The following is a 26,124-nucleotide window of genomic DNA, read 5'->3' on the forward strand; positions in this document are numbered from 1 at the left end:
TTGTCTTTGGGAATTTTTATTGTTTTTTAAACAATATTTTATTTATCAATATATATAATATAACAATGTAGAAACATAATAATGTCTAAGTAAATCAGTGGGTAGCTAGATCAGCCAATTATCATCTGTAGAGACTGCTTAGTTTCTTCTAGTTTTAGCACTGATTCTCACCTGGGCTTAGAATCTCATCTTGTTTCTGAATAGCAAAAAAAGGAAAGAAACTTACTGCTGAATCACTCACGTAACTACTTTGCCCAATTACTCAGATAATTACTATTACTGTCCATTACAATAGACCAGTCTTTGGAGACTGTATGAGAATTTCCTGAAGACTTGGGTATAAAACTCACTTTGGATACCTTTTCTCTATGTGACTTTGGACAAGTTATTAAACTCCCTTGGTCACTTTATCTGTATTATGAAAGGTTTGGATTAGCTGGTCTCTAAATTCCTTCCACCTTCCTATCTATGAGGTTATGATTCTGTTGAGGGTGACCACTAGAAATGGGAAAGGAGGCCTCAATACTCTAAACCAGTGATATGAAACTTAAATCAAAGCGGAGGCTACTAAACGGAACATAAGGATCCCTGCAGGCTACATAATGACTTAGAAAACCACATCCTGACATTATCTATGTTTCATTGGATTGCTATTATTTTGTTAAAGGTTTCCTAATTGTCTTTTAATCTGGTTCTGGGCCATAGTCAGATGTGTCATGGGCCACATGTTGGGTAATTCTTATCTAATGTACCTTCTTCCAGTGAAGAGCTCCCATATTTTTATTTATGTCATTCTTAAAAATCATTCCTTTCCTACTTACTATCAGGTGGATAGAAAAGAAAATAGATTCCATTCATTTTATTTGTGAAGGCAGGATGGTAATAATAACAATTGAGTATATTTCCCTTATTGAAATCAGCCTGGGAAATGGTGATTGGGTTTTATTATTAAAAAGTTTAGTTAAAAAAAAACAAAAACAGTTTGAGAACCATCTTAGCAGAGCTCCTTCTCAGTCTTGTTCTTTTGCTATGGCAAATATACCACCAGTATGGTAGATATAGACACAAGTTTGTTTGTTTGCTTTTTTTTTTTTAAACTCTTACCTTCTGTCTTAGAATAGATACTAAGTATTGGATCCAAGGCAGAAGAGCAGTAAGGGCTGGGCAATGGGGGTTGCGTGCCACAGCTAGGAAATATCTGAGGCCACATTTGAACCCAGGATCTCCCATTTTTAGGCCTGGTTCTCAGTCCCCTGAGAAACCAGTTTTTAATATTTTTAAGCAGTTAAACTTAACTGAATCAGTCCATTTACAACCCATACGTCCTGGGTTTTTCTGAGTTGTTTCTTATGTGAGTTTTGAGTCAAAGTGAATTGTTGTGCATAAAACCAGGATCTGATGACTCTGAAGACCTAGAATCTCCTGGAAGATCCTGAGATACTACTTCAAGAAATAAGCTGGGAAGACACAGTAACTGTCACAGGATAGTCTGGATGACTTTCATTGAAAGAGAGCTGACATCAGGAAGTTTTCTAAGCCGTGCAAGATTCCATAACGAGGCACTTGTGGACAGTGAGAGGGGCTACAGGAGATGCTGCCAGGTGGCAGAGTAGGGCTGGGAGATAGCAGCTCAACACTGGTATATCTCATTCAGGAAATTGAAAGTTATAATCCTCACATGACCAAATGATGCACACTGCTGGCAATTTCTATTAACCAGCAATGCCTGAAAATAGTACCCAATGGGGCAGTGAAGAGAGATTTGGACACGGGGTCACAGATATTTGGGTTGGCCACCTAGTTCTGCTCCTTTTTAGCTGGTGCTTTTTTTTTTTTTAAGACCACAAGCAAATCATACCATCTCCCTGATGCTCAGTTTCCTTCTCTGTAAAAAGAGGAAAATAATCTTTATGCCATAACCCTCACAGAGTTATTATAAGGAATAAAGAGTAATGAATTCAAAATACTTTAAGAAGGGGACCCTTCTTCCTCATTTCATTTTTAGAGCTCTGAGATGCTGTCCCCTAAATTTAGGTTTTAAATAAGAAAAAAATTTTTCCTAATAAATTATTCAGAAGTGGAATGGATGGCACTGGGAAGTAAAGGGTTTTCTCTTACTGGAGATCGTTTAGCATATCTGTACCCTTTGGAGGGTAAGTTAAATAACAACTGTAATAATCCATAGGTATTTCCATGGTGCTTCATACATATTATCTTATTTGATTCTTACAGTAATCCTGTGACGTAAATCCTATTATTATTCCCATTTTACAGAATAGGAAACTGAGGCTGAAAGACTTGAAATTATCTGCCTGGGGCAACACATCTATTATGTGTTTGGGATCCAGATTTGAACTCAGATCTTTTTGATTCCTAGTCTTATATTCTATCCACTGGGCTGCCTGACTTTAAGGGGTATTCTTTGGACTAGGTGTTTGCTGAGGTCTCTTCTAAATCTAAAATTCTGTGACTTTATGATCTGGAAAAAATTGCATGGGTTAGTAATTTGGGGGATTTATGTGAAAGAATGGATTAATCTCCAAGTCATTTAAATATCAAATGAACTATCAGAGACTTGTATCCCTAGTACATGTATAGGGAAGGCTCAGGGATCAGTCCTCCAAAGCTCAGCTTTAGGGAAGGCACCTTTGTGCTCACACAAGATTTACCCTCATTGACTCTACTTCCACCACCACCTCCTCCTCCTCCTCCCCACAAGCCTCACTGCTGCAGTATCAACATCCAAGTTCCAACCCTCCAAGTTTCAGGAGAGGCAACGTTCCAAAGTCTCTGCCGCGTCGGGACCCAGAAGTCTCTTGAGTTGTGTCCAATATCGCGTCTCCCCCAGGGTAACTTGTCAGCAGCCTGCTGAGTATGGAGGAGCTGTAAAAGGCGACAGCCTCCCCTCTTTCCTTCCTGGCTTGGGGTTGTTTTGATGGCGCTGTAGGAAGGGACTGGGGAGGGGCCGGGTGTCATCCTCATTTTGCAGCCAGGGGTATGCATGCTCTTTATTCTAAAGAGGCAGGGAAGCTGGCTGTCATGCAAAATCCCTGCAATGTGGTTCTTAGTGTCTGATCCAATTAAGGGAACTTCTGGGAAGAGACAAGAGCAAATAAATAATTGGAGAGATGCAACTCTGAAATGACAATGGTTATTCATCGATCTCTGTTTGCAAGTCGAGATTGAGAGATGTAAACTTCAAGTGGATGAGATCTCCTGGGTGAAATCCTTCAGTTCAAACACAGTAAACAACTGTTGTTCTCTGATGCGCACTTTAGTACTGCTAGAGGCAAACTTTCTAAATATTAATAAAAATTCCACCACGGCTGGCAGTGTGCAGAAGGAAAGGAAGCGAGCTGGGAAGTGAGCTGGGGCTGGCTCTCCTGGACATGGCCAGGGCCAAAGCCAAAAGCATCTGTTTTGGGACAGAAGGAGAATTCCTGACATGCGGGGAATCTCCTTTTTGGAACCACAAAGGGACATGACAGCCGAGTAATCAAATGTTCACATATGCAGTAACATCAGAGAGACTGTGGGGCATAGTGGGTAGAAGATTAGGCTGGGAGTGGGGAAGACTGAGATTCAAATCTAATTTCAGGCAGTTACTACCTGTAGCTGTGTGACTTTGGGTAAGTCACTCCACTGCACCCCAATTTTCTCATCTTTAAAATGGGGACAATAATAGAATCAGCTTCACAGGGTTGGTGTGAACATCAAATAAGATAAAGTCTACAAAATACTCTGTAGACCTTCAAGGACTATATCAATGTCAACTACTATTATTATTGGTCTTCCTCTCCTTTATTAATTTCCATCAAAATGGATTTGGCCCCTGAGCTCATTGCAGGGTGCTTGCCACCTAGGCAGTAGCTACAAAATTCAGTTCTCTGAAAATTCACCAGAGATGTCTTTTCTGTGCCAACATGAAATTGCCTTAGAGCTATTGTGTTTGAGTTTAAATAATTAAACTTTGCAGGTACAATTGTATGGTGTTATTAGAAACCTAAGTAATCTAAAGAAACCACCTGGGGTTGTACCTGCTAAGTTAGGATATTAGGCGGTTGCACATGATGGGAAAAGTGAAACACTGGGTCTTCAATAAGAGAAGCTGGCTTCAAATTCTGACTCTGTAATAGGGCTTTATCACTTGACCACTCTGACCCATTGGTTCTTCTTCCATATATGGAAGGAGTTGGATGATGAGTAGTTCTATGATCTCTTGGCTTTTAATCTCTCTATCACTTATGAAAATGTCTCTGTGTCTGTGAGTTTCCTCAGGATCCAGCGAATCTCTTCAGGCAGAGGCTGCATGGCCAGCCCCCTGGTGGGACAGCTTGTAGATGGGACTCCTTTTTCAGCTATGGTTTGGAATTCGATGGCTGCTAAGATAATCTCTTTCAACTCCCAAATCCTGTGATTCTCTTCCTAAACAGTGAAAATCTTTCAGAATCAAGGAAGTGTAAGGTGAGCTTAGAGAACATTTGGAGCCAACTTCCATCTTACAGATGGGGAAACTGAGGACCACAAAGATTAATTCACATAGCTAGTAAGCTGCTACGAGGAACCTAGGTTTCCTGACTTCTGCTCTCTACATGAAAGAGATATGTAAGAGGCCAACCAATCTGATAAGGTGTGTAAGTCATCAGGCATTACATTCAGATCTGGATCCAAATCTTACCTTTGGCTTAGGTTCACTCCTGGCACAAATGGAAAAGACAGTGCGAATATGCCAAATCTTGGAAAATATTCCACCAGAAGTGGGAGTGTGCATAGGAATTCCAAGAGGGAGGGGGAGAAGTCTAATTTGCCAGATTCACCTCTTGGGATTCCCACACACACTTCCATTTCTGGTGGACATGGAAATGGGGGTGGAAGGTGGGTGGATGGGCAGCACTGGTTTACTATCATGATGTGGCCTAGGGCAGACAGAGTAGAGGGTGCTGAACCTGAGTCAGGAAAGCTGGGTTCGAATTCCACTTCTGACACTTATTAGCTATGAGCCCAAGGGAGACCATACTTGCACTACCTACTTCACAGAGTTCTTATAAGAAAAGTGTTTTGCAAACCTTAAGCCACTCTACAGACTCTCATGCTTGGGGCTGAGCCTCCTTCTTCCGGAAGAAACTTTAAATTCACACAAGCTGCCCATCAGGCACCTGGCTTCTTGAACTGTTGACTCAGAACTCTAGATACCCCAGCAGTAAATCTCAGGCAACCCAGTTTTTCATAACAGAGAATCAAAGCTTGAAACAGCTTTCAATGTTCTGCTGAACAGAAACACATCATTCATGGACAGACTGACATTTCTCTCTTCTCTTCTATATAGCCCAGAACGACACATGCATCATCCCCTTTTTGGTGCATGACGATAAACTCTTCCAGATAGGTAACTGCAGTGGCATCTTTAGAGGTGCTGTCAAACCGCACAGATCTTAAAGTCATTCCCTTATCCCCAGGAAAATCAAAGAAACTCACTTTCCAGGAGCCAGCCCTATGGATGGCCCACCCCAAGACAGGTGCCTCTTTTCTACTTTTGCAGAGTATTTCCGCTGCTGTTTTAATAGCTTATTGTGGAAACAGACAACTGAATCTTGCAGTACTCAGGAATGGAAGACAGGAGGCCCACATGCCTCTGGACAGTGGAGGGGAGCTCAATGAGATCTGATTTTAAATACTTTTTTCTTAATCTATAGAAATGACCCTTAGTTTGTGGTTTAGACAGGGGAAAGTCACTTTACAAACCCTTGCCTTTCACAGAGATAGATAAAGATTGAGCAAGAGATAGGGAAGGGAAAACGGATACATTTTGGACATGGAAACTGAAGCACAGTAGTGGAATGCCTTGCTCACCGTTCTATAGGTAATAAATGCCTGATCTGGGTTATGAAAACTGTCCTCTGACTCCCAGCCCAAAGCTCTTTCTATCATTCCATACTGAATCACGGTACCTTGCCTTTGAAGATTATTGAAATGAGAAGAAGGGGAAGAGAAAGTGCTCATGGGCGGCTCTTCACATGGTACACCCCCCCCCCCCGCAGAGATTTCACATCCATAAGATGTAAAAGCATCCAATGAGCTGGGCAGCGCTGCTTCAGAGGACCAGCATCGACAAGGCGGCGCTTCCTTCCAGCCTCCTCTTTCCCTCTGAATGAGCTCCAGGGGAGCAGCTCCATGTCAGGGTTTCCAGATGGATTCCACAGAGCCATAGCTCAATGTCATTTTCAATAGGAAGCCTCATAATTAAAGGTCAAATAGTCACTTCATCTGCTATCCATCAATAGACAAAGTCCTAATACCAGGAACTAATCAATCAATGGCAAATGCACTAATAAAAGCAATGAATCAAGGAAGGCCTGCATGTGTGTGAAGGTGTTACATGCAATCACTGAACACACGTGTGGGGAGGGGCTAAGACTGGTCTAAACCATGCCTAGCAGAACACACTGGTGGACGTAGGGTAACAAAGAATTGCCTTGTCGAGGTCATTAACTGCATTAACAAACCATATGGGAGCTGGCAGTCCCACAGCAACTAATTCTGGAGTGCAGATCCTGTATTGACTCCTCCATACACATTCTGAGTTCCAGCCAAAATGGCCCCCGACATAACCCTCCATCTCCTTTGCTTTCACATCATTTCCCCCTGTGTGGAGCACCCTCTGCATCTCGGTCCCCAAGATTCCTCCAAAGCCAAGCTCATGTTCAGGATCAACTGTTCCTTTACCAATGTCCACAGTGGTTGGTGCTATCTAGGCCTCCATCATTTGGTGTTCTCTTTCTGTGTATAAGCTGTTTCCCTCCATAGCATCTAAACTCCTCGAGGGCAGGGTTTGCTTCATTTTGGATTTTATATCCCCAGCACTTAGCACAGGACCTGGCACACAGAAGGTGACTGTTAATTGAAATGATTCAAACTGGGTTCATATCATCCCAGGGCAAGCAGCTGTGGGTCTCATTCGTTAAAGGGCTTCCAAAGTTACCCATGCACTGAAGGAACTCTTAGTCTGGAAGGGAGGTGAGGGAAGAAGGATGAAAGCTTTTGAAGATGAAATCTGGTACATTTTGGTTCCCCTGGATTTTCTTCCACTGCCTTTGGATTAAAAGGAATGTTTGTTAGCGGCACCTTTCTTTATTACAAAAAAAATTTCAAGAAGGAGCTGGGTGGTACAAATGATAGATTGCTCGCGCCATCATTGGAAGACTTGAGTTCAAATCATTCATTAGTCATTTATTAACTGTATGACCCTAGACAGTCATTTAACTTGCTTGCCTTATTTCCACATTTGCAAACTGGTGACAATAATAATATCCACCTTCTAGGGCTGTTGTGAAGATAAAATAACATATGTAAAATGCTTCATGAATATTAAAGGCCTATATAAAAGCTTATTACTTGTCTGGTAAAGCCAGAGGAACAATGGTGGCGTCAGGAAGCCTTGGGTTTAAATGTTGCCTCTGAAACCTAACAGGTCTCTTTAGGTTAAGTTATTCACCGCGTCTGTCTCGGACATCTCCCTCATGCTTATCTACTAGATTATATTCAGGCGAGGGTAAGACGATCCCGTCCTAGAAAAGCAGAGTACGATGCAGAGATCATCTAATGGAACTGAACTCTTTCGTGTGAACAGATGGGAAAACAGAGGCCTACAAAGATTCACCCCAATAAACACATCTCTCTGAACTGTGAAGAGAACATTTCCCTACCTCAGCATTTTGGATGGACTCTATGTGGATCAGAACATAGGACAGAAAGGCCGGGATGGGTGTGCGGTCTGATCACTGGAGGGAATGCTCACATTGAGGTGTTCTGGAGTTCTAGATTATAAAGGGCAGAATGCTGTCCTGATAGGGGAGACAGTCTAGATAAGAAATAGGTCCTTTCCTCTTAGAACTTATGATCAATGATCACGTGGTTTGACAGGGATATGATTGGGGTTTTGGCTTTAAAAGATCACTCTATTGCAAATATGAATAACATGGAAATAGGTTCTGAACAATAATACATGTATAATCCAGGGGAACTGCTTGTCAGCTTGGGGGGGGGAGGAGAAGAGGGGAAAAATCATGAATCATGTAACCATGGAAAAATATTCTAAAAAAAAAACCAAAAAGACAAGAACTTCTTATCAAGACCCAAGAATTCTGGGAATAGCAGTGCTCCAAAGGTCACTATCCCTGCTTCTGGTCATCCTAGAGAAGAGCACTCGCTAGGAAGGTGGGTCTCACTTTCCTTACCAAAATTGTCAGGCAGGTAAATCCCTCATGATCCCCAGCCCAGCTACCACCCTGGGAAGCAATTCCTGGGGAGATATGCTTTGGCAGGTACTCCTATGGATGCTAGAGCCCCTGCCTTCTTGGCGGCCACAGCTACTAAAGACCTGGAAAATAAAACTTGTCACCAAAGTTCTTGGCACTGTTAAATGCTTTGATGTTAGAAACGTATGTGATTGTAGGTAGGAATGACATTACAGAATACACAGCACTATCCATTTTGCTACTGTACCCCAAGGACCATGGGACTTTTCCACTGGACTAGCAGTTAAATCTCCCAAGTATTCTTTTCCTCCATGGGAATGGGGTCTCCTGGAGATCAGGGACTGCCTTATTTTTCCATTTGCATCTCTAGCAGTTAGCATAGTGCTTTGTACAAAGTACTTAAATGTTTTCTTCCTTTTTTCTTTCTTCCTTTTTTCCTTCCTTCCTTTCTTATCTTCCTCCTCTTCTTTTTTCCTCTCTTCCTCCCTCCTTCTTTCTCTTTCTTTTTCACTGTCCCTCACTCCGTCTCTCTCTTTCCTTCTTCCTCTCTCCCTTCCTTCCTTCTCCTGGAACATGAGCTCAGAAAAGAAAGCCAAACTGGAATGCAGATCCCCTGGTTCTGACTTGTATATTTTCCACTCTAGGTGAGGTTATCTTTCTTTTGCTGCTATTTAAAAATAAATAATAAATTGTATGGGCCTTGTTAGCTTGATGTGAGAGTGGTACAGAAAGCCAACTGCAGGTAGCCCTTTCATGAGAGACAAACAGGCCAGGTGTGAAGCCTGCTGAGCAGGGCTGTGCATTTCCTTTATGGCTCAATGAGTCGTCTTGTCCTCAGTGCCAGTTTCCACTGGGGTGAGCCAACTTCTTTCCCATAAAAAGTGCATCCTCTGATCCCTGATGTTTGGGGGAAGACAAGGAAGGCAAACATGACTAATCTTCTCTGAAGTGGGCTGCCCCTGTTTTCTAGAATTTGCATTCTCCACATTTAGTGTGCCGTCCTGTAATTTCTCTGCAGACGGTCTCTAACAGAGTAATTATTAGTTTACAGGCACAGTGATTAACACAGCATCCTCCCTACCAATAATTTCAGGCTCAGCTGGCAGGGGAGGAGGGGCATGGACTGAACCTTGTAAGAGCTGACACAAAGCTTTTGTGAGGTTCTGTCTAGGACCGACTGTCTAGGTCCTTTCCTTTCCAGGTGGAAATAAGGACATTCTTGAGACAACACTCTGGTTTCTCTAACTGCCCAAAGGGATAGGTCCAGGTTGCCGTGGTGATAGGAGTGGGGATGGGGAATGCCTGGAAGGTGGGGGAGGTTGCTGCAGATGGCAGCTATCATGGTACTTACAGGATCCACAGCTAGTGAAAGCAGGTACCCTAAGGGAAAGTGACTCAAGTCGGAGTCCTGAAACCTCTCCATAGAATTTTACTCCTGTACCAGCACTAGCAGGTATTTCAAACTCAAATCCCAGAAAAACTGACCCTCTCAAGCAGCAAAATAAAAAGGCAAATAACCACTTTCATCTGGTTTCCAAAAATTATTGTTCAGGAGATCCAGCTTTAGGGAGGGGTGATAAAAACCAATATCAGTGGGAAGGGGGCAGCTCAGTGGATTGAGAGCCAGGCCTAGAGACTGGAGGTCCTAGGTTAAAAGCTGGCCTCAGACCTTCCTAGTTGGGTAACCCTGGGCAAGTCACTGAACCCCCATTGCCTACTTTACTGCTCTTCCACAGTACTGGCTCTAAGACAGAAGGTAAGGGTTTTAAAAAATGGGGAAGTCTTGGTCACTGGGCAAATTCAGAGTCAGGATTCCATGCTAGCTGCCACTTGAGCAGGCCTTTTTGGTTTTCTTTTTAAAGAAAGCTTATGGATGCCTTTTGGTACTGTAGTCATTTTGGGATATTTCTAGCCCAACTCCCAGTGAACGGAACCCTTACAAAGAAACAGTTAAGGAAGAATAGCCGCTACAGGCACCTCTCTGACAAAGTATGTAATATTCTGCCTTTATAGTCTCCCTCCTTCCTAAACAGGCCCTCCCCCGCCCTTAAAAAACAAACTTTAAGATGGATAAGTCCTGGCCTATGAGAACGTTATAGAAACATAAAAGATTTTTCTGGGGTCTTTACGATTTTCCTTTTTTCAGCCCAAGTAAATCCCTGCGGTTCCTCAGGTTGTCAAGATTGGTGCTGAGCTGGGTTGGTACAGCAGAAGCCCTGGCTGGGTGCAGAGGACACAGGCTCCCTTCTTCTTTACTCGAACTCCTTCCAACAGTAATGGAGCTTTTATGGTGGCTGGCCAGCCGGCCATACTGATCTCAGGACTAAAGGCCTCTACATCATTCTGGCCCTCTGTAGGAATTGTGGACCAGTTCGTTCACCCCGGCCCTACACACTGGCTGCCACAGAGGGATAGCAAGTACAGACCTACTTCCTTGAAACCAGTAATTAGAGAATTATGGAACAGCAACTAAAGCTGTCAGGTGAAAACATAGAGGGCAAAGAAAAGGAATACAGGACCACTAAAGGAGCATTATTTGTGATGACAAAGAAAGGAAGTAGGGTATTTTGAGAGTAAAAAAAAGGATGCAATTGTGATCTCATGGGGCTTCACAGTTAGAAGGAAAATGTTAGGGACCATCGAGCCCAACCCTCTCCTTTCAGAGATGGGGAAACTGGGGCTCAGGGAAGTCAAGGAGTAACTTCATTGGGAATAAGTGAAGGAAGCAGAATTTGAACCCAGAGCTTGTTATTGTACATCTATAATTCTTTGCATTGTACCCTAGCCTTCTATTAGTTTTAAACTCCTGCTGGAATATCCAATTTTAGTTACATGTCTCTGTGCAGTTGATGAAGTATTTTCAAAATCTGGAAAGACAAGAATGGTCACTTTGCAGATGATGCCATCCATCAACAGTTGTTGTCGGAACAATGATCGATGGCTTGTCTGTGACTTAGTGGGGAGTCTGCTGTGGCACACTGAAGGCTCAGGGTCACTTGAACCCAGGTCTTCCTGACTCCTCAGCTGGTGTGCTGTCCACTTACAACCTGCTTTCCATCCCTGAAGGATCTGCACATGACCCTCACTGAGGTAAATACCATGATGGTGGCATGATTTAAAAAACAAAACAAAACGCAGAGCCTGGAATCTGGCCAGAGGATCTCCCTCTCCTTAGTGATCCGACTCACTTCACTCTATTTGCCTGTTTTCTGTCAAATGAAGAAGGTAATAGCAAACCACCCCAGTATCTTTGCCAAGAAAGCCTCAAATGACTGGAAGCAACTAGCCTCCTCCATCCCCCCCCCCCCAGAACAACAAACAACAAGGCAGCTGGGGAGGCAGGATCTAAGGGTTCTGTGGCCTGCCTTTTGCAAGCTCCTCCTCTGCCCCTCCATGGGGATGGTGTGGGGTGATGGAAAGAGCCCGGGCTCCCTGAGTCAAAGGACTGGCCTTCAAATCCCAGCTCTTGGTATCTGTGTGACCCTGGGAAAGTCACTGTTTGGGCCTCAGCTTCCTCAAGCCTAAAATGAGGAGGCCTCTGGCTCTGACCTTACCCTCTTAATAGCTTTCTACTTTCATCAGAATGGCCAGACCACTCTCTCTTTGGGACCAAACAATCACCAGGGGTAACCACAGCCTGTCCGCTGCCACACCCAGGCCGGCCCAGAGCTTAAGGGCCAGCAACACAGGCTGGTCCATCAGGGCCGCCCAGCCCCCTCCATTTCCCTCCATCCCAGGCTGAAGTCAGGCTGAGGAGCCCCAGGCGTTCTGAAAGAGGAGTGAAAGAGCCTGGGAAGGAGGGAGGGCGGGAGGATGGGCCACCTCCAGCAGGAGTGGGCTATCCTGCCAACTCTCCCGTATCAATCCTGTCCTTCCCGGTTCTGGGGCCGCCCTCTCTCCCCTGGGGTCATAGGCTCGGGAAGTCAGGGCTGGGAGGCCTGCCCTGCAGAGACCTGAGTCACTGGGAGCTAAGCAGGCTTGGGCTCTAACCTAAATTCTGCGTTTCCCTCGGCAGCCTGTAGGGGGTGCTGCGGGCTCCATACAAGACCGGCGCATTTCGTTTTATCCCAACCGCAGGTGTTAGGGTTCTTAGTATCATTTCCAAGGAAGAGGAGTGGTAAGCACTGGACAGCAGTGGGTAAGGGACTTGGCCAGGGTCACACGAGCAGCCTGGAACCCGCGGTCCTGCTGGCCCTCCAAGAACGCTGGCTGGAGGAGGCTGACCTAACGCGACCCAGGAATGTTCTACTGATATTTCCGGTCATGAGTCCCTGGTCAGTCTTGATGCTTTCCTGTGGATCTTGGCTCAGACCCTACCCTCTGGCCCTCTGGCCCTCTGGCCCTCGCCCCCAGCCTCCTGTGGTGAAAGGCTTGGGGAAGGCCCACAGCGGGGGAGAGGCTCCGAGGGCCGGCAGGGTAGGGTCTGGCGGAATGGTCCGCTGTCTGCGGCCTCGGAAGGAAGGGGAGGACCTTCAGGCCCAGAGCTCCTTCTGAGCGCCGGTGGGGAACCAAGCAACCCACTCACGGCGCTGTAATCACGGTCACAGGCGGGGAGGTTGAGCAGGGACGGCATGGCCCCTTACATCCCGGGAGGACCAGTTTCCCAGGCCTGAGACCCTCAGCAGAGAGGTGACGCGGGGCAATCCTCAGGCCCCTGCCGGCATTGATCAGGGAAGAAGGACCGGCATTGCCCTCTGTCCTGGGCACATATTCTGCTCTGGCTCCCGCGGCTGCTCTAGAACTTCTATGGGCAGGAGTGTGCTGGCATGCGGAAGCCCCGAGGCCCTGCCTGCAGGGAGCTTCGAAGGGCTTCCCCTCCGGGACTAGAACCAGGCTGGGGATTCCCATGTGACCGCTTCCTACAGCTCCTGTGCCCTGGGCGCCACCCCTCCCCCCTACATGGGGCAGCGGACGTCCAAGAGCCTCCCCAGGGGTTTTCCCATGGCCTTGGGAACCCAAAGGAACGAAGTAGAAAAGTGCTCCTGGGGCTCCCATGTACTTACCCAGTGTGAGAGATTTGTGTGTGGAGCAGAAGATGATAGCCACCGTGTCTGCTGGTGTGAAGCCCAGATTATTCCTAGGGGCCAGGAAAAAGGGGAAACAGCCCGTTACTAATGTTTGTATTGCAAGCTGACTTACTAATACATTCTAGGCCTCAGAACTCTGGGAGAAAGCGTGGGACAGCCACAGAAGGCATCGTGCTTTTTTCGGGCAAGGAGAGGATCCATCTATAAAAGCAGTTGGTGGGACCCTAGACAGGAGACAGAACGCCAGGCCTGGGGTCAGAAAGGCCTGACTTCAAATATGGTCTCAGACACTTACTGACACACTTACTGTGACCTGGGCAAGACATTTAAGTGCTGCTTGCCTCAGTTTCCTCACCTTCTCTTCTCCCCAGAAAACATAAAACATGGGAGAGACTACATGTTAATTAGATAAACAAGAAGGCCTCCAGAGTATGGAGTGGACCTTCCAAAATGGAGTGACGGAATCACATAGACAAGCATGGAATGGAAGGCCCACAGGGATGGTGATCTGCACCACTGGATGGGCTTCCCATGCCAATGAAAGTCAAAGATTCAACAAACATGAGTAAATGGCTAGTATGTGTAAGATGAGGTTCAGTGTGGTAAAGGGGATGGAGGGATGGCCTTCGAGGCAGAAAGACCTAAAATCAAGTCCTGCTTTTACTGGGTGACCCACATACTGGCTAGGTGACCAGTCACTTAAATTCTTAGTGCCCCCGGAAACTTTCTAAGGCTAAAAGCAATAGATAAGCTGTTAATCTGCAAAGCAGGCTTTGACACTAGGAAGTTAGAATTCTGTCTGGACAAAAAATTCTTTTTAAAAATTTGCCTGGCAAGGGGGAAGCTAGGTGGCTCAGTGGATTGAGAGGCAGACCTAGAGACGGGAGATTCTGGGTTCAACTCTGGCCTCAGACACTTCCTAGCTGTGTAACCCTGGGCAAATCATTTGACCCCCATTACCTAGCCCTTACTACTCTTCTGCCTTAGAATCAGTACACAAGTATTCATTCTAAGATGGAAGTTAGAGTTTAAAAAAATTGCCTGGCACTATTCTAACACAAAAATTATAGTATAATATGTCTGTTTGTCTTCTATCTATTTCTCTCTCTCTCTCTCTCTCTCTCTCTCTCTCTCTCTCTCTCTCTCTCTCTCTCTCTCTCTCTCTCTCTCTCTCTCTGTCCATCTATCTATTCATCCATGCATCCATCCATACAAAAATTAAGTTTGCCCTGCCCTCAAGCAGCTTATATGCTACTCAGTAATTAATGTACTGAGATCACAAGTCTAGCAGCACTTATCCAAGATTGCTGGGTATTGTTGGTTGGTTACAGTGTTGTTAACTGTTGTAACCCTTTTGGGTTAATTGGATCTTATTGGCCATTTAAGAATTTATTTGGCTCTAAAAACTAGGTCTGTATCACAACAAGATTTAAAAAAATAAAGGAAAATGTCCGATTGGTACAAAAATACTTATAGCAAATCTTTTTATGGTTTAGAAATGGAAGGGATGTCCAATTGGGGCATGGATGAATGAGATGAGTATATGATTGTGATGGAATACTACTGTGCCATAAGGAATGATGAAGAGGATGCTTTAAAAAAAAACTAGAAAAGACTGATATGAACTGACATAAAGTGAAGTGAGCAGAACTAGGAGAACATCGTATACAGTAACAGCAAAAACATCTGATGATCAATTGTGAATGACTTAGCTATTCTCAGCAATGCAATGATCCAAGACAATTTCAAAGGACTCATGATGAAAAATGCCATCTGCCTCCAGAGAAAGAATTGATGAAGTCTGAATGTAGATCGAAGCAGACTATTTTTCACTTCTTTCATTTTTTCAAGAATTTTTTGGACGGGGTCTGTTTTCTTTCACAATATGACTAATATGGAAATATGTTCTGCATGACTACATGTATAACCTACATAAAAATATTTGCCATCTCAGAAAGAGAAGAAGGGAAGGAAGGAGGAAGGGAATTTGGAACTTGAAATTTAAAAGAATGAAATAAATTGTTTTTACATGTAATTAGAAAAAATAATAAAATATTATTTAAAATATTATGTACATCAACACAACAAAAAATTGTTCCTATTACTATCAGAGAGGAGCACCATGATCTCATAACAAAAACTGCAGAAAATATACCTATAGGGAAACACTAAATTAAAAAAAAAAGCTTTAACAACTGCACATATGTTAAATGATGAAGCTGATGGTGATGATGGAGAGAGGTGGCTAGGGGGCTAACCTTGGAAAGTGGCCAATTCTGTCTGTGTGACATTGGATAATTCACTTAACCTCTCAGAGTCCCCAGGCACCTCTCTAAGGCTGCAAGTTGGAGAAACTGCTGTTCTTCATCAGTGAATGGAGTTTCCCCTCTGAGAGTTCCTTATATAGATAAAATCACAGGTCTAGACCAAAAACAATAAAATAAACTCCTAAGGACCAAGTCTTAAATAAAAAGCTGAAACATTTAGAATAGATCATTCATCCTACTGGGTTCCCTATCACTCTCTAGAGGAGAGAGGAGATCTGACTTCCAATGAGATCCTGCATATAAAAGCACTACAAAAGGTATACAAAATTATAGAGCATTCAGTAAGCATAAAGTAAAAAAGTTTAAAGCATTCAGTAAGAGCAAGATGGCATGCTTGTTACTAGCCATAATCACGACTTCATTCAGACATACTCCATAGACCCCCACCTGGATGAGAGAATCTATCCAATTTTTAAAGTCCTCTGGATAAAGGTTCTCTACCATTTTTTTCCCTAGATAATTTCCACACTGGACAACACACAGCATCAGGGAAGTCTTCTTTGCATATACACTAAATTCTTCATGCTACAGGACATCTGAATCCCATTTTCTCTCAAGATGTCCTCTGTGGTGGTAGAGACCATCTTGCTACCATTCCAGCTCTGCTACCCAGTAGCTGTGTGACCATGGACAAATCACCTGATCTCTCCAGACCTCAACTTCCTCAGCTAGAAAAGAACAAGGCTGAGCTAGATGACTCCCTCTGCAATCCTATAATCCTCCTTGTGTGAACCCTTCTGAGATCTAACAACTGGATTTAAAGGATCCTTCAGTATTCTCTCTTCCAAGATGATTAATCCAAGTTTTTTGTATTTTTTTTTGGTCAGCAATCTGATTTTTCATTGCCTTTTCGGTTCTCCTCTGAGCCCTTTCTGTGTTCTTGGCACCTCTCAGTGGTAGAACTCTCAAGAATACTAGACTTGCTGAGGGAACATTTTCTAGCTGTGTATGTGTGCAATCATGGGCGAGTCTCTAAATCTCTCAGACTCTGTTTCTAGTAATGCCATACTGGTGATTGCTCTAAGTAGTATGCAAAGAGGTAGTGGGCAACAATGGCCTTGGAGTCAGAAGAAGTGGGTTCAAATAACACCCTCCTTCTCCTCCCTGCTTGCTATACGAGTATGGCCAGGTTCCTTGCCTCTCTGAGGCTCAGGATTTTCTTATGCAGAATGGAAATAATACTAGCAATGCTAACTTAAAGGGCTATTAAAGCCTTCTGCAAAACTAAAAGCCCTCTGTGTGAATGCCAGTTATTGTAATTACCTCATTTAAATGCCATGGTCATAGGAAAGTCAGGAGGAGAGTCAGGTTTGAAGGAACAATAAGGAATTCAGTTTTGGACATGCTGCCTTTGAGATGCCTATAGCACATTTAATTCAAGAGGTTCAAAAGATGGTGGTTGGTGATGGGAGCAGAGCTCAGAAAGAGAATATGGTTGAATATATAGATTTGGAATCATATTCATAGGAATGTTAGCTGAATCCCTAAGATGTGAGGAGATCACCAAGTGAGATGGCATAGAAGGAGAAGAGAGGAGGACCAGGGTAAAAGCACTGGGGGACCCCTACAGCTGATCACTATAACGTGGATAAAGATCCAGCAAGGGTGACTTCAGTCAGATCAGCCACTCAGGAAAGACAAGTACCAGGACAGGATCCTAAAAATCTCGAACCATTAGCAATGTCAAAGATTGCAGAGAAATCAAAAAGGGTGAGAAAGAGGGGAGAAAAGCCATTAGATTTGGCAATGAAGAGATCATTTTGGAGAGAGTAGTTTTAGTTGAATGATGAGAGGAGAAATCAGAGAGTAGAAGATTTAGATGACCACAAGGAGAAGGGGGGGGGGCCCCAATCTAGATGCTTTTTCAAAGAATTCAGCTTAAAAGGGAAAGAAAGATATAGTACCCGTGAAGGAGAGAGATCAAATGAGGGATATATAGAAATCAATTCTCAAAAATTAAAAGCAAAAAGCAAAAACCTATTGCCTTTCAACACAAAACAAAGATACTCTTCCCTAGATTGAAGGCCACTTAGCTCAAGTAGGGAATGCCCTTAATAAGCTCTCCATCAATGCACATTACAGTCCCTCTCTGAGTTAGTAGCTAAGTCTTAGAGAAATGTCTGAAACCCAAAGGAAAAGAGACTTGTCCAGTCACACAGTCAGGTATCAGAGGTTGGATATGACCCCACATTTTTCTGACTCAAATCTCAATACTCTCTACCACCCCATGTTGCTTCTCATATTAAATATCGTGCAAGTGAATAATCTCCATCAAAGAAATTCCTTTTTCTAATTGTGAGATCTGTTAATTGGTACCAGTGTCACCTTAAGCTAGTAATTTCTCCTCTTTAGGTCTCAGTTTTCTCCTCTATTAAATGAAAGGGTTGAGCCAGTTGACCTCCAAGGGCAACTCTAAATTCCATGGTCTTATGCCAACTAAGTACTTCAGTGGAGAAAATGCTCATCTTTCTGAGTTCAAATCTAGCCTCAGGCACTTACTAGCTGCATGATCAAGGGGCAAGCCACATAACTGTTTGCTCAGTTTCATCATCTGTAAAATGAGCTGGAGCAGTAAATGACAAACCACTCCAGTACCTCTGCTAAAAAAAAAACAAAAAAACCCAAATGGGGTCACAGAAAGCCAGACATGACTGAAAATAATAGCAACACGAATAATACTTTGGCAGGGAATGTATTTCCCATGTCTGTTCCTCTGTGGTTGGAATATTCTGCCCCCTCGCTTCTGCCTTCCTTCAGGTCTCAGCTCAAATCCTACCTTTTGCAAGAGGTCTTTCCCCAACCTTCTCCACTGCTAGTACCTTCCATCTTAGATTGCCTCCCAATTAGACTGTATCTATTTTATATATACAATTTTTTTTTTGCCTGTTGTCTCTCCTCCATTAGGATGTGACTCCTTTGAGGGTAGTGCCTAAGCTTCTGCTTTTCTTTGTATCTCCTGATACTTAGGAGAGACTGGCACATAATAAGAACTTAATAAAGGCCTGCTGACTGACCAAACATGCTAACAACAAGAAAAACCAAGTACCATAACATTTTTAAGACCTCCCATCATATTATTAGTAGCACATAATCAGCATTTCTCAGTGTTAAAATGTCTTCTGTCAATTTCCATGCACATCCCACCCCTCCACACTCATTTGTTCTGTGGCTCTTTTTCTTTAACTTCATCAAATGTGGGCTTTTTAATCATTACTTTAGAATCACTTTCCTTTGGGTCACTCAGCTTTTCCATTTTTGAGGGGTTTCTTTTCTTTCCTTTTCTTCTCTTCTCTTTTTTTTCCTCTCTCTTGCCACTTTCCCTTCATAATCTAGATTTCTGAATCAGGATTTTCTTTCCATGATTCATGTTGTCTTTCTCAGTTGTACACTCAAAGAGACATATGCTGTATGTTTTTACTTTCCTTTATTTTCACACTTTTAAAAAATTTTCCTATTTAACTTCCATCTTAGAATGAATACTTGTGTACTGATTCTAAGGCAGAAGAGTAGTAAGGGCTAGGTAATGGGGGTCAAATGACTTGCCCAGGGTTACACAGCTAGGAAGTGTCTGAGGCCAGAGTTGAATCCAGAATCTCCTGTCTCTAGGCCTGCCTCTCAATCCACTGAGCCACCTAGCATTTATTTTCACTCCTTTTTTTTATATACACAGGCTCTCAGGGCTGGCAGGGAGTGCAGGGACCAGGTGGAAGCATCAAGTCTCCAGCAAAAACGAGGTGCCTTGGGTTCCACTATTTATGTTGCTATCAATTAAAAACGTGACCTTAAAAACACACCGTGACTTAATTTCTTCATCGCTAGAGCTAGAAGGAAACCTGCGGTCTTCTGGTACAAGCCTCTCAAGTCATTTAATAGAGGAGGAAACGGAGGTCCAGGGAGGTAGTAGCCTCTCACTCAAGAGCCAATCTACAGTGTTGCCCTAGCTACTCTACCAAGTTTGGGGTGAAAATAAAGTGAGAGGAAAAGAAGCTAAAAGCGCACACAAATATAAGTTTTCTTGATTTCTGGTTTTCTTCCTTTCTGCCCTGCCTTTTCTTTAAGGCTGGATTTGCTCTGAGCTGTCAGTCTCTCTAGTTATCTTCCTCTTCTACTTTCCTGCTTATAGACTTCATTAGGTCTCCTGGTTACTTCTTTCTTTTTCTCAAGTTTTGTTTCCCAGATACCTGTTCCTACTCAACCTTCGCTGACAGTTCCCCAAAGTGACAGGCAGTACAGATCAATGCTGATGGATGAATGGAGATTGATGGATTAGGTCATTTTTTATCCAAGATGACTGAGGTAGAGTCAAAACATCTGAGCTGCCAAGAAAGCTTCTGCAGTCTTGAGTAGTGCTGTGAGCTGCCTGACACCCAGAAAATAAAAGGGTGATTGGTCTGCTCTGTTCTGCCCTAGTTAGCACAGTTAGACTATGGTGGTCAGTTCTAAGGACTCCAGAGAAGCTTGCAGGTATTCTGAGAAGGGCAGTCAGGACAGGGAATGGCCACTGGTACATGCCAGGAAGATTGGTTCAGGGACCTGAGAATATTTAATCCGGAAAAAGAAGACTCGGTGAAGGCAGAACAATTCTCTTCGAGGATCTGAAGGGCTATCATATGGAAGTGGGATTAGATTTGATCTGTTTGCCTCCAAGGGGAAAGTTAGGAGCAGTGATGGGTAGATGCTGTAAAGATGACAGTTGTAAATTTAAGATCAATGTCAAGGAAAACTTCCTAACCATAATGGCAACCAAAAAATAGAATCAGTTGTTTTGGGAGGAAGAGTTTTCCCCTTTTTGGAAGGCCTTGGAGACAAGGTTGGATAGACACTGGTTAATTAATATGCAATTTGGATTCAATAGGCATTTAAAATTTGTTCTGATTCTGAATTTCTCTGTGATTCTGTATGAATGTGGATGTGTATAAACAAATCTCTTTGAATCTTATTTAAGAAGAGAAAAAGAAAAGATATTAAAAAATAAATATCTAATTAAAGGTACAAAGATCATATATAAATATCTGCATACACATATGCAAATAAAAGCATTATTATTTTCAATAGCATTTAAATGAGATCTCAAAGCAATTCATTCGACAAACATTTCTGAATTGTACACTATGTGCAAGGCACTATAGTAGGCTTTGGTGAGGCAGGGTACGAGAATAAAGAAATGACAGTCTTTGCCTTTGATCTTACATTCTATTGTAGAAAGAGGAGAAACATGGCACATTCAAAAGTATGTATTATAAAAGTGGATAGAGTGCTGGGCCTGGAGTCAAGATGATTTATCTTCCTGAGTTCAAATCTAACTTCTGACTGTGTGACCCTGGACAAGTCACTTAACCCTGTTTGCCTCCATTTCCTCATCTGTAAAATGAGCTGGAGAAGGTAATGGCAAGCCACTCCAGTATCTCTGCCAAGAAAACCCCATATGGGGTCACAAAAAGTCAGACGTGACAGAAATGACTGAAGAACATCAACAAAGGAGCCAAGGAAAAAGCTAGACATGGTGCTTGATGAAACCTGAGAAGGAGAACATTGCTATCAAGGAGACGAGGAGAGACTTGGGGAAGGTGGAAACACCCAACTGGGTATATTTATATTTTTTCAGCAATGAAAGTAAATGATGACCAAATGCCAGAAATGGGTCTGGTCACAGTGGTCTTTCAGTTAGTGAGCATAAAAGCATAAGAGCACTGGGATAGGAAAGAAGATGCTTCGTGTATGCCTGTTTCCCAGGTTCATGGATACTCTAGGATTTGAAGCTGGAAGGGGCCATAACAGCACAGTCTGGCATTCAAGGCTACCATCATCTGGTTCCAATCTAACCTTCTTAGTCTTAGCTCAGACAACTTTCCTTTTGGGAATAGCTAGATGGCACAGAGGATAGAGAACCAGGCCTGGAGTTGGGAGGATTTAGGTTAAAATCTAGTCTCAAGACATTTCCTAGCTGTAGGATCCTAGACAAGTCATTTAACCCTGATGGTCTAGTCCTTGATGCTCTTCTGTCTTAGAATAGATACTTAGACAGAAATACGGTTTCAGAAAAAAAATAAAAACAAAACCAGAAAACTTTCTTTTCTCTTTTCCAGACAATGATTTCTCTAAGAGATTAAATGAACTGCAAGCCCAAAGTGAAGTGACAATGTGTCTGAGCAGTCCCAACATCCTGTGAGAACGGAGGTTGATATATGGGAAACAGGGTCCAGGAAGAGGGAGGTGATATTTCCTCTTCTCCTCTGCACTGGTCACACCACATCGGGAGTATTGCCATTCATTTCTGGAGGTCCCATGCAGGAGAACATCCAGAAAAAGTCAATCAAGGAGGTGAAGGAAAAGCCTTGAGATCATGGTGGACAGAGCTTGGGGAGGCTCAGCTGTGAGACAAGACCATTCAGCAAGGATGTACTAGCCTTCCCCTAGTAGGGCTGCCATATACGTGTGTGTGTGTGTGTGTACATGCCATGGAGAGGGGATAAGACTCATTCTTGACATAAAGGTTAGGGCGATGCAGCAGGTCTTAGAAAGCATTCTGCTTGGTCCTTGGTGCCTTTGGAATTCGTGTTTTCTCTTAACAAGGCACGCCAGCCTAAAGAGCTATCATTCAAGGCAGTGCCCTACAGATGATAGAATGTTTATATATAGTACAGAAAAAACACATTCAGAGTTGATGGAAGGTATCCTTCTCTGGAAGTGAGAGGGTGGGAAAGAGAGGCCTCTTGGAAAAAGTGTAATTTGAATCATGTCATGAAGGGAATCAGAGGAACCAAGAGGTGGAAGTAAAGAAGCAAAGCTTCTCATTTCACTTTTGTTCACCAGCACCTAGCACAGTGCTTGGCACATAGGAAGTGCTTAATAAATGGTTACCAACTGATTAATTTGCAAAGTAAAGAATCTTTTTATAAAACACAAAGTCATCTAATATTTGTTTTATAAATTTATTTTTTTAAACTCATTTGGCTTTTATAACTGGGTACACCTGCATTTGAAAACACTGAAGTGCACCATCATAGGCTCATAACTCACATTCTTTGGGTCCATGACTCTCATGGATGCTCCCATGATGTCAACTCCTTATATCACCAAGAAAGAGAGGAAATCTAGAATGGCAAGTTGAGTGGGGCCTGACAAGCCGCAGGGACATAGAGGGGCTGGAGGGTGAGGACAGAGGCAGTGAGGCCAGTCTCTGCCCATCTCTAGAAATGGCAGGGGGGTGCTTTTCCAGAGAGTCTGGGACCCATGTTTCAGGAAAAAAAGGCACAAACACCAGAAACCAAATCACGTACCTCGTGGAAAAGAAGAATGTTAAAAACATAAAGCTCAGCTGAACAGAAAAAACTGAAAGAGAAAAGAGAAACATGATGTTAGCATTATAAAGATCAAAGGTGCATTCACGCTCCTCGCTTATTGGTGCCTATGGTGTAGGAGCTTGAGAGGAAGCCCAGGGGCTCTGGAGTTGGAAGGCCAAGGCTCAGGCTGTGTGTGCTCCATGGTGGAACTATTCAAACTCTTTAGAGGATCATTTTCTTAAGTTATCCAATGAGATGGTTGAATTAGATGACCTCAGAGATGGCTTCAGACCTAAATCTATGACTGAGTCAATATCTTTTGTGAGTTGCCATACAGGGTTTTAAAAAAAAATTCATCACCTGCCTTTGGTCAGCCTACCCTGGATGACCCTCCTGACAGGGAGCTGGGCTGGTGCACAGAAGGCAGATGCATACTCAGGGAATCACAGAACTTGAGATTTGGGAGGAACCTCAGCTACCACCTGGTCCATCTCAAACTGGACTGGAATCGCCACCACGAACATACCTAACAGATGCTATGCAGTCTTACTTGAAGGGTAAACAAGAGGAAGCTTTCAAAGCAGCTAAGTGGGGTAGTGAATAGAGTGCTTGCTGGGCTGGAGTCAGGAAGACTTAAGTTAAAATCCAGCCTCAGCCACTGACCAGTTTGGGTGACCCTGGGGAAGTCACTTCACTCCATTTGCCTTTGTTTCCTCCTCTGTAAAATGGGGATAATAATAGCACCTACCTCCCAGACTTGTGAAGAACAAATGAGATAATAATTATAAAGTGCCTGGCACATAGTAGGAATTATATAAATGTGAGCTATTATTACTTGCTATGAAGGTATTCTATTCCAGTTCTAACTATTGGCAAGAACTTTGTGGCCTAAAAGCCTAAGTCTGCCTTTTTGTGACTTCTACCCATTGCTCCTACCTTTTTCAAGGGGGAATAAGTCTAATTCTTCTTTCCATGATACCTCTTAAATCACTGGAAGACAGTAATCACATCCCTCCCAAGGATTTTCTTTTCTAGTTTAAACATTCCCAGTTCCTTCAGCCAGTCCTCATATGTCAAGAGCTTAAAGCAATCACCATGGTGGTTGCCCTTCTCTGGACACACTCTGGTTCATCAAAGTCCTTCTTAAACACAGTTCCCCAAAAATGAACCCCATCTTCCAGGTAAGGCCTTGGACAAGGAGATCCTCTTTCTATCTGGATGCCACACCTCTCTTAATGCAGCCCAAGATGGCGGCCGGGGTTCCTACAGAAAGCTTCCACGCTGGGGGATTCGGCCTGAGCTGGCGCTCCAATGCCATGGCCTTCCAGAGCTCTGGGGCTCCTCCATGGCCAGAAGCAGTGGACTTGAGGTGGAGGCTAGGCGGGGCTAACAGGACAGCTGTAGCTGCTGTGTAAAGAGAGAATTCTTCATGATTTGGGGCAAGGGGAACGAGGGTACCCCTTCTTCCTCATGACAGCCATCACCTTCCTCAGGAGACTTCTTCAGTCTCTCAGAACAACTCCTTGAAGTATTTTTAACTCCAATTCATTTTACAAGTAAGGAAGCTGAGGTGGGAGAGGCTGTCTTGCTCTAGTCTTTTTGTTTTAAATCCTCACCTTCTGTCTTAGAATTAATACGGTGTATTGGTTCCAAGGCCGAAGAGTGGTAAAGGCTAGGCAATGGGGGTCAAGTGATTTGCTCAGGGTCTCAAAGCAGGGAAGGGTCTGAGGCCAGACTTGAACTCGGGACCTCCCATCTCATCTCTAGGCCTGGCTCTCCATCTTGAAGCCACCTGGCTCCCCCGCTTGCCCCAGTATTAAGTTAACTACAGGGGCAGTAAGTGGCGGTCTTTTGACGGAGGGTCCAGAAGGCTACTCATCCATCGCCCTGGGCCGACTCTTCCCATTGCCACAGTCAGGAGGGGGCTTCCACTACGGCTTGCCTGGCCCCGGCCCTAGTGACAGGCACAGGGGGCAGAAAGCTGTCTCTGTCTAACCCGGCGGTGCCTGCTGAGGTCCCACGAAGGCCAAGCAGGCCCCTTCCTGAGCGCGAGGTGGCTGCCCCAGGGGGAGCGGCGAGAGGGGGAGCGGAGGGGGTACCAGACCTACTTATGAACAGGACGACGAGAAGGCTGAAGCCATCCAGGTCAATGTTGGTATTGGAGAAAGTGTCGCAGAAGGTCGTGTAGATGATGGTGAGGAGGACGCAGCTGCTGATCGTCCCAAACGGGGGCTTCCTCCTCTCCAGCCAATCCTTGATGTACCTTCGGACGATCTGAAACAGAGAGAGCAACAGGTCTGCCTCTATTTCGGAGAATTTCAGGCGCCCAGCTGGGCAGCACAAAGTGAATGTGACAGCAGAAAGACATAAAGGGAAGAGAATCATTTGGATGGTGGCCACAATGGATTTCAAAGCTTCTCTGTCCCACAACTCTTCTTCTGGGGAATTTAACATTTGTACTGCAACTTCCACTGGGTGTCCATAATGAGAGTATATTTTCAACTGCATTCTAATCCATCCTTAATCATGCCAAATGTTCTTTGCTAGCTGTCACTGAGACATGCCCATTAAGCCTCCCCAAAGTTTATCTCCTCTGCTGATCCTAATGGATGGATGCAATTATCACTGTCCCCCTTGTCTCAACAGACCATTCCAAGTGCATCTTTGGGAATCTTAAAAATCTGACATCTTTAGGAATTTCATGATGGCAGATAATCTAAAGTGATCCATGAAACATATTAATATTTTAAAAAGCCAGCGATGCACCAGAAGTTTTTAATTAAATTATAACTCATGCTTGAAAAGCAAAAAGTGCATGTGTTGTGGGAGTTTAAATAATTCAAACTCTGAATATCTAGAGTTTTTGTAAATCCAAAGACAAATGCCATTTGCATGCTCTTAGAATACCAGAATTAACACTTGAAAATGAGCGAACCTGCCATGACTTCACCATGAGAGGAGAAGTGGAATCTGAAGTTGTTTAGCAAGTCTTGTAAAATGAAAGTTTAATGATAAAAGTCACCTTCGTTTTCAGAACTTGCTGTGATACGGAACCTCTGAATAGTAGAGATGAATCTAGCTTTGAGAACCATCTGTTAACTTCTATTTAAAACTTTTATTTAATGGGTGTGTGTGGGGGGGATGAAATCTTTTAAAGCCCTATCCTTAGTACCACAGTAGAGACTTGTCATTCAGTTACTCAGTGTGACTTGAATCTGAAATATCATGGCGG

At 43.7% G+C, this 26,124-nt stretch overlaps 1 protein-coding gene across 3 annotated transcripts in view; it reads right to left on the reverse strand.

Annotated features, from left to right (window-relative positions):
- SLC10A7 (solute carrier family 10 member 7) overlaps positions 1-26,124 on the reverse strand; it is a 288,157-nt gene that overhangs the window by 21,579 nt on the left and 240,454 nt on the right. For 2 of the 3 annotated variants that reach the window (XM_056802748.1, XM_001376861.4), the window contains 3 exons: positions 25,001-25,166; positions 22,890-22,941; positions 13,259-13,332 (listed from right to left, as the gene is read on the reverse strand). In XM_056802748.1, coding sequence (XP_056658726.1) covers positions 13,259-13,332; positions 22,890-22,941; positions 25,001-25,166 — 292 coding nt within the window. Of the gene's footprint in view, positions 1-11; positions 197-13,258; positions 13,333-22,889; positions 22,942-25,000; positions 25,167-26,124 lie in introns of those variants that run through there. The other variant, XM_007496259.3, reaches the window with a different exon arrangement.

This window comes from Monodelphis domestica, chromosome 6, assembly GCF_027887165.1.
Source record: "Monodelphis domestica isolate mMonDom1 chromosome 6, mMonDom1.pri, whole genome shotgun sequence".
Lineage (NCBI taxonomy): Eukaryota > Metazoa > Chordata > Mammalia > Didelphimorphia > Didelphidae > Monodelphis > Monodelphis domestica.